The sequence below is a fragment of the Dendrobium catenatum genome, unplaced genomic scaffold (assembly GCF_001605985.2).
Source record: "Dendrobium catenatum unplaced genomic scaffold, ASM160598v2 fragScaff_scaffold_1381, whole genome shotgun sequence".
Classification (NCBI taxonomy): Eukaryota; Viridiplantae; Streptophyta; class Magnoliopsida; order Asparagales; family Orchidaceae; genus Dendrobium; species Dendrobium catenatum.
This window is the reverse complement of record NW_021319843.1, coordinates 414126-423283: the sequence shown is the minus strand read 5'-3', so window position 1 is coordinate 423283 and position 9158 is coordinate 414126. Positions and strand designations below refer to the sequence as shown.

Here is a 9158-nt window from a genome sequence, read left to right as displayed (position 1 = left end):
AAAGCTTTTTATAGGATTTAAAACTTTTATTTTTGTTATTTGGTAGGATTTAGGCTAAATTATATTTAAATATCACTCAAATCTATCGATGTAAATTTCTATGGGATTTAAAGTTGACATTTTTATCGTTGACAAGATATTTATGCTTAAATTTTGCTTAAATAAACATATTGTTTGTTTTTTAATGGTATATAATTATTTTATATATTTGTGCCATGTTTAAAATGGCTAACTCTGCACCGGGCACTATGCGCCATGGCTTCACTAGGAATATTGCATCGTGGTTCGCCACTCACTGTTGACAAGTATGACTTATAGGAATATATTTAATCAGACTCAACTCTTTTTGTTTTGGCTTGAATGTAAAAAAATCCTAAACATTGCCTAATGAATGCTGAATGAAATATGCTATTCAACGTTCATTAGGCAATGTTTAGGATTCTTTTAAGGTTTAAATATTAATATCATACTTAATTATTAATTAATTAAATATCAAATTAATTAAAAAAAATCTTTAAAGCTTTTTATAGGATTTAAAACTTTTATTTTTGTTATATGGTAGGATTTAGGCTAAATTATGTTTAAATCTCGCTCAAATCTTTCTATGTAAATTTTTGTGGGATTTAAAGTTGTTTTTTACTATTGGCAGGATATTTATGCTTAAATTTTACTAAAATTAACATATTTTTTGCTACTTAATGGTATTTTAAATATATATATATATATATATATATATATTATATTTGTGCCATGTTTAATCTGGCGAGTGCTGAACATCTCATCCATGTTTGTGCCAACAGTGTCTTAGTACTTTTTTATTAGTGACTTCAGCACTTTGGAGTAATTAATTAACAAATTTATTTTTAAAATTAAATTAAAATAATTTAAATAAATAAAAGATTCTTTAATAATCATAAAACATTAAAACTTAAATTTAAATTAATCATTTTTTACCCTTAAAACAAATAAATGTAAATCATAGAAAACTTCAAATAAAAAATAAACTTAAGACAATAAATATAACTTTTTCATACACTTTAGATGATTTGCTAGGACAACCAGCTCTAACATAGGCTCAGCTGGTAGTTTAGTGTGGTTTGATGCGAGTACCTTGCTTGAAGGATAATCTTGTTAATTGTTTACTTTATATACTCTTGATGTGATATACACATGATTACTTTACCTATTGGTGCTCATTTTTTTTACTAGGTTGCATGCACCCATTCATTTTTATATACAGCTTTTTATTTTCATTTCTAATGTCAAAGTAGAATGTACCTACATGCAAATATAATTATAAAGTTGTAGATTTTTGTATATAGATTGAGTTGTAAATTCTATAAAGAGTTGTAAAAGATTTAAAGATGATTATTTGTGTGCACTTGTAAATTCCAAAAGATAATATTCTTTCTTAGTAAGCCAAGATGAAGTTTAGTAAGCTAAGAAATTCCTTCTTCTCTTAAGCATTTCCACATCTCTATTGGAATATTATCATGCCAATAGCTTTTCCACACTTCATTTTCTTTAAAGTCTCTTTAACTTCGGTTTTACTAATACGCTGATAAAAATAAAATCTTTATTTTCATTTAGGGTGCTAAGGTCAATAAAGTCAATCGCATTCTCATAATCTTCATCGAAAAGGTTAGAAAAATATCTCATCCACCTTTGTTGAATAGCCTCTTCTAAAAAAACACTTTTTGATATTCTTCCTTAATATACTTCAATTGAACTAAATCATTACCACTCATATCTCTTTGTTTAGTTAACTTATATATATATATATATATATATCGCCCTCCTTAGCATCTAATCTATTATATAAATCTTTTAAAGCTAAATTATTTGCATTGTAAATTACTTTCTTAGACTCCTTACAGGCTTTTTATATCGTTCCTAATTATCAGAATTTTTACAGCTAAATCAAATTTTATAGCAAATCTTCATATGTTTTATCTGCCTTCTGTTTAATACTAGATGCAATTTTTTTATGACGAAAAAATCTCTCAACAACTTCTAGTGTTAGTCACTAATATGTCATACTTCTTTTGTAATTTAAACATGTCTTTGTCATATATTTTTTTCCTCAATAACCACCAAATCAATTCTTATGGTATTCCCTTACCTGATTTTTCAAGATCAACTAAGAACATATATCATTTTTTGACAGTTAACCATGTCGATAATAGATCTAAATTTATTACTCCACAACCAAAATGTAAGACAAGCTCTTCTTGGTTAAAAAATGTTGAATCTCTTTTCAATCATATGATAGCTTATAATTTTAGGCGTTATTAAGATTTGCTATAATATTTGGTGTCATCTGAAATTCTTCATTTATGTTGAGATGTGTTGCTATTGTAGCCATTTCTCTGCATTCTTATGTTAGATGGGTTTTGCAGACGTGCTAATGCATGGCAAAAATTTATTATTTGTTTTTTTTTTATTGATTTATGGATATTCTGTTTGGAACCATAGTTGTCATTACAGTAATGTATTCATATAATTCTTGGTGTCAATAAAGCGTCATATAACATAGACAGTGGTATACGGTTATTAGGTTATTCATGAGTAATTTGAATTTTTAAATAGTAATTTTAAAGGTTTTCTAAGGCTTCAAGTTGATTATGCCTATTTCTTATGTTCCTTTAGTTCCCAAGATTGGAAGACGCAGTTGAGAGTGCCACCTCCAGATACGCGCTACAAGACAGAGGTGAAGTGGACTTTTATGCATTGCATTGTCTAATTTTTATTTTTTGGAGGAATTGATACAATGATTATCCTCGGCTAGAAGTTCTTTTTTTTATTAACTTATTTAATACTATAATCAACCAAATAGATTGGGCAAAGACTAATAATGATGATGACAATATTCTTTATACAGCTGCTGGCGTTGTTTTCTCTTTTAGGCTGAAGTTTGTTTGTATTTACTTGAGACGTTTGGTCTGAGTATAATTCTTATTTAGGCTTATTTTGATTTAGCCTTTCAACTGTGCTTGCAGTAGAAAAAACAGTCGAGTATTTGTTTGGATGTTCAGTTTTTATGACTTTTTTCACTGTTTTTTCAAAAAAATTTCTTCTCAAAGCTGTTTTAGGGAAAGCACAATAAAATTTTTGATCCAGAAATAAGAAAAATAGTAAAACAAAAGCCTTTTAATCTCCAGCTTTTCCTTATGTATTAAGTAGCTTTAAACTGCTCTTGTATGCTTGAATATGTGAAGAGAGGTCATCCTCATCCTTCAGAAGTTGGTCTCAATTGAAGACGGTTAACTCTCCAATTTTATTTTAGCCTTAGCAAATGTAATTATCAAACCTTCAGGCTTTAAAGGAAACCTTTTGAGTCTATGTTTTGGTTTGAGACAGGTTCAAAGTATTTGCTCAACGAAGTAGCATTATCCAGATGATATTTTCATCTATTTTTGGATATTTGACCTTCACATTATTAAATCCTTTTCTTTTAATTATTAGTCCTCAATCGCTACAAACCAGTCTAGGCATTAGCTCTTAGCAGCACTCTTGGCAAACCAGGCTAGGCATTAGCTCTTACCAATAGATGGCTTTTGACTTTATTTTTTATTACTTTTTGTAATGTAAAATTTAGCCATGTGATACAATCCTGTGTTCATTTTATTGTCTTTGACAAATATATTTTGGATCTAATTGTCACAAACCGGCCCAAAGTCACAAATTAACGAAGGCTGGAACAAACAATCGAACGAATATTATAATTCTTTGAAAAATTTAATTACTCAATAACTAAACATTCATTTTTTTATCAGAAGAGCCACTAAAATAATTTTTAGTCAAAAATACAATAAATCAATTCTCATCCATTTTTAAGTGATCATCCTTTATGTATGCAAAACCTTATCGATCATTCATTTAAGCAACATGAGATTTATCTACAATTTTCAACATGAAACATCGTTAGACAATCTACTACAATCCGGATAGCATCGTGTCCTTGCCTTGACCTAGGAAATCTGATAGGAAATACTTGATTTCAAGTATTTCCTAACCACTTTAGAAGCAAGAAACAATGAAAACCTGCTGTCCACAGTAGAAATTGGCAACAAAATAGTGGAAAATAGCAAATCTGAGAGAAAACAGTGGAGAAAAGACTTGTATTTTACTAGTAGATGCAAGGAAAATAGCAAAGATACAAGGATCCTCTATTTGAGAGGAGGATTGCACTCTCCCAATCTCTAGAATTCAATCTAGAGCCCTAGCCACGAAAGAAGAACAAGAAAACTCCAAACAAATTTCACATAACCCTAACCTATCATTTTCTCCCTACTTAATGCATACAATTAAAAAATAACACAAAAGGACGTAATTGCCCTTACTTCCACTCCTTTTGGCTCCAAGATTCAAATTGAAAATCAAGTGGACCCCACCCAATTTCCTCCCCTGGGTTCCGCCGGCTCCCTCCTCCTGTAAACGAAATGAGCTAGCCCAATGGATTGGGCCGGCTGGACCGATCCATAGAGGACCGGTCTAACATTACCGCCCTCCCAAATAACCACTTTGTCCTCAAGGTGGAAGTCAGGAAACTGTCGCTTCATCCGCTCATATGGCTCCCACGTGGCCTCGTAGTCAGGGAGGTTCTTCCATTTGATCAGGACTTCTGTAGCTCCATCTGCTTTCTGACGAACCTCCATAAGCTCCAAAGGTTCCAATATCATTTCCATTTCATATGTTAATTTCCATGGTAACTCAGAACTGATCGCATAATCTCCAATGGCTCTCCTTAGCTGGGATACATGGAAAACAGGATGGATCGTCGCTGTCGGTGGTAGCTTCAGACGATATGCCACAGCTCCAATTTTCTCCAGTACTTCATAAGGACATAAGTACCTTGGAGCAAGCTTCTCATTCCTCCAGTTGGCGACCGTTTTCTGTCGATATGGACGGCGGAGTTTCAAAAATACCTTCTCACCCACCTCAAACTGAATATCCTTACGATGCCCATCAGCCAGTTTCTTCATGATCTGTTGAGCCTTCAACAGATGTCTTTTTAACTCTTCCAGTGTCTTATCCCTCTCCTCCAAATACTCCTCTACAGAAGAAATGGGTTGCTGCTACTTCCGAGATGTACCAAGTGGGGCGGATCCCTTCCGTACAACACCTTAAATGGGGTCATCTGAGAGGCTGAATGAAAAGAGGTGTTGTACCAGTACTCGACCCATGATAGCCATTTAGCCCATAGCTTGGGTGTCTCTGATGCGAAGCATCTCAGATAAGTTTCCAAGCTCCGATTGACCACATTTGTTTGACCATCCGTATGTGGATGATAAGCCGTACTCCTTTTTAGCATCGTCCTCTGCAGTCTGAACAATTCTTTCCAGAAATAGCTGAGGAACACTTTATCCCTGTCTGATACTATCGCCTCAGGTACTCCGTGTAGTCTGACTATCTCCCTGATGAAGACTGACGCTACTGTAACCGCAGTGTATGGATGGCGTAGAGGAATAAAGTGAGCATATTTGCTCAATCTATCCACTACCACCAAAATCACAGTGAATCCCTCAGAGCGGGGTAGCCCATCAATGAAATTCATAGATATCTCCTCCCATACTCATCCTGGTAACACCAATGGCTGTAGTAGCCCCCTTGGTGACATAGCTAGATACTTATTCCTTTGGCACACCTCGCATCTGGATACCGCCTCTTCCACATCCCTATGCATACCTTTCCAAATACAGCTCTGCCGCTAGTCTCCTGTAGGTCTTTAGCACTCTTGAATGACCTCCCACTGCAATTCCATGGAACTCTTGGAGCAATTGTGGGATGTGTATTGACTAGGGCTGTCAAAACCGGGTCACGGGTCGGGTTCAGGTCCAACTCGAAATTGACCCGACATTATTCAACCTGACCCGAACCCGACCCACTTTGGGTCCGGGTCAACCCGAACCCGACCCGATTCGGGTATATTTTATTAATTTTTTATTTAATTCAATTTATTTAAATCTAAATTAAATTAAGGTAAGATTTACTTCAATTAATTTAAAATAAATCAAGATTAATTTAATTTGGGCAATAATGTTTAGAATTTTTTGAAATATCATTTACTTAGTTCATAAAAATCCTTTAAAAACTTCCTAAATTAATTTAAAACGGGTCAAACCGGGTTGATTTCGGGTTTTCGGGTCAACCCGAACCCGACCCGGTTTTACAAATTGGTCGAAATCCCTAACCCGAACCTGACCCGGTTTGGGTTCGGGTTGACCCGAACCCGAAATTTTCGAGTCGGGTTTTCGGGTCGGGTCAAATATTGACACCCCTAGTACTGACGTTCTGAGTAACACAAATCTTCCTTGGTACAACAATCTCTCGCCCTCCAACGAGTACCCTGGATGGCCTCCCTCTTCCTTCAGTAAGTCAGCTCTGATCTTGCTTAGTTCCTCGTCCTTGGCACTCTCCTTCTTTATGGTTTCCCAATCTAGCATTATTGGGACCGATATAGCCACTGTCTGCAGCTCCCTCAAGCACCGGCATCTGTTGCCTTATTTTTTACCCCTGGCCTGTACTGGATCTCAAAATCATATCCGAGCAGTTTAGATAGCCACCTCTGATGCTCCGCTGTCACCATGCGCTGTCCAGCAAATATTTCAGGCTTCTTTGGTCGGTCCGGACGATGAAATGTCTTCCAAGTAAGTAGGGGCGCCACTTTTGGATGGCCAAAACAATTGCCATCAACTCCCTCTCATAGATAGATTTTAGCCGGGGTCTGGCAGTCAACACCTGACTGAAATATGCAATGGGCTTGTGTCTCTGCATCAGCACTACTCCTAACCTGTATCCCGATGCATCTGTCTTTACTATAAAGGCCTGAGTAAAATTCGGTAAAGCTAAGACCGGAATAGTGGTCATAGCTTTCTTCAACTGCTCGAATGCTGTCGTAGCTGCCTCCCCCCATAAGAATCCATCTTTCTTCAACTGCTCAGTGAGTGGCCAAGCTATAGTGTTGTATCCCTTCACAAATCTTCTGTAGTACCCTGTAAGCCCTAGGAATCCCCTCAGCTCCTTTAGATTTTTGGACAGTGACCACTTAAGCATGGCCTCAATCTTGAACTGATATGCTGCTACCCCTTCCTTGGATACCACATGCCCCAAGTATTCCACACTAGCTTGTGCGAAGCAGCACTTCTTCAAGTTAGCCCTCAACTGGTGCTTTTGGAGAACCTCTAACACCTTCTTTAAGTGTCATCAATGCTCCTCCTCTGTTCTGCTATATACTAAGATGTCATCGAAGAATACCAACACGAATCGCCTGAGATACTGTTTGAAGATCTTATTCATTTGTGTCTGGAACGTAGCTGGGGCATTGGTGAGGCCAAAGGGCATCACTAGGAACTCATAGTGGCCCTCATGAGTTCTAAAGGCGGTCTTGGGCATATCTTCTTTCTTCATTCGTATCTGGTGATATCCTAATTTCAAGTCGATCTTGCTGAAAATCACTGTTCCACTCAACTCATCCAGAAGCTCAGCAATCACTTGTTTGGGAAACTTATCAGGTACAGTTTCCTTGTTGAGTGCGCGGTAGTCTACACAGAAATGCCATCTGCCATCCTTTTTCTTCACCAATAGAACAGGACTAGAGAACGGGCTAGTGTTAGGCCTGATAATCCCTGCTTCCAGCATTTCTCTGATCAACTTTTCTATTTCATCCTCCTGAAACTGAGGATAACGGTATGGTCGTACACTGACAGGTGACACTCCCTCTCTTAACGTGATGGCATGCTCCTGCTCCCTGGGTGGTGGCAACCCTAGAGGTGGTTGAAAAACCTCCTCAAATTTTTGGATCAAGGGCTGCACAGAGAGGGGTATGTCTCCCCCTTCCTCCCCACTCACTTCCTCTAATCGGTGTAATTCCACCAAGTAGCCTTCCCCCTCCTGAATTGTCTTGATTAGCGCTTTAAGAGAAACCCCTGCCTTGGTCAGCCCTGCATCCCCTTGAATCACCCTCTTCCTTCCACCCTTTATCAACTCCATCCGCAGAGTGCCCCAATTTACTTTGGTTTCCCCCAATGTCTGCAACCACTTCATCCCTAGGATGACATCCGTACTCCCCAATTCTAGGGGAAGGAAGTCTTCCTTCACTTGTATGCCTTGGATCTTCAGCACCACCCCCCTGCAGACTCCTCTTCCCATTTCTACCTTCCCGGTGCCCATCATCACCTCATAGCCTCCAGTATCTTCTAACTTCATCCCTAACAACTCCACAATCTTGGTGGAAATAAAATTGTGGGTTGCCCCACTATCAATCAGCACCATGACTCCACGGTCAGCTATCTCTCCCTTTATCTTCATAGTGTGACTCGGAGTGAATCCCACTACGAAGTTGAGAGAGGCTTCTGCCACATCCAGATGCATCTTTTCCTCCTCCACCTCAGAATCGCTTCCCCCTCCCTCTTCGTCTTCCTCATCTTCACAAACGAGAAGAACTTGAAGAGTTCGATCCTTGAACTTGTGCCCTGACATGTATTTTTCATCGCATCGAAAGCACAACCCTTTTGTTCTTTTCTCATGCATTTCCTTCTCAGTGAGCCTCTTGAACTGCCCCCTATTTCCTCCTCCTGTGGCTTTTTCCTTCGTTTCTTTCATCCCTCCTGGGGATGCTCCCTTGGGGGCTAGGTGGGTAGTCGTCCACCTGTAAGTGCCTCCTGAGCTACTACTACTCCTAGTTCCCTTCTCCAGTTCTTTTGATTTTCGACCAACTGTGCAAGCTTCATGGCCTCCCCCAGGTCTCTGGGCATCAGGACCTTCACCGCTGCTCGCACCTCAGCCTTTAACCCCTTCATAAAATTCCCCTCCAGCACCGTCTCGGACAAGCGCTCTACCCTGCTAGCCAGATGCTCAAACCTCTTTCAGTAGTCCTCCACAGACCCCTCCTGCACTAGGGCAAAGAACTGCTCGTAGAAGTCTCCTCCCCGGTCGGTTTGGAAACGCTCTAACAAGCTGTCCTTGAATTCTCCCCAGCTCTTGATAGGTCTCCTCTGATGTTTAAAATTGCGCAATATGAGGCTCGCCTTTGCACAATTCTAGAAAAAAACGCCTCGATGCTTACGCCTCGAGTTTTTTTTATGAGGCTTGCGCCTCAACTTGGTTGAGGCTGGCCTTGAGGCCCGCCTCGCCTCACTAGTATGAGGCTTACGCCA

At 38.5% G+C, this 9158-nt stretch overlaps 1 protein-coding gene across 1 annotated transcript in view; it reads left to right on the top strand.

The window, feature by feature from the left end:
• LOC110098903 (DEAD-box ATP-dependent RNA helicase 8-like) overlaps positions 1-9158 on the top strand; it is a 51148-nt gene that overhangs the window by 8444 nt on the left and 33546 nt on the right. Inside the window, exon 2 of the mRNA XM_020825852.2 lies at positions 2650-2710. Within this exon, the coding sequence (XP_020681511.1) occupies positions 2650-2710 (61 nt within the window). The remainder of the gene's footprint in view (positions 1-2649; positions 2711-9158) is intronic.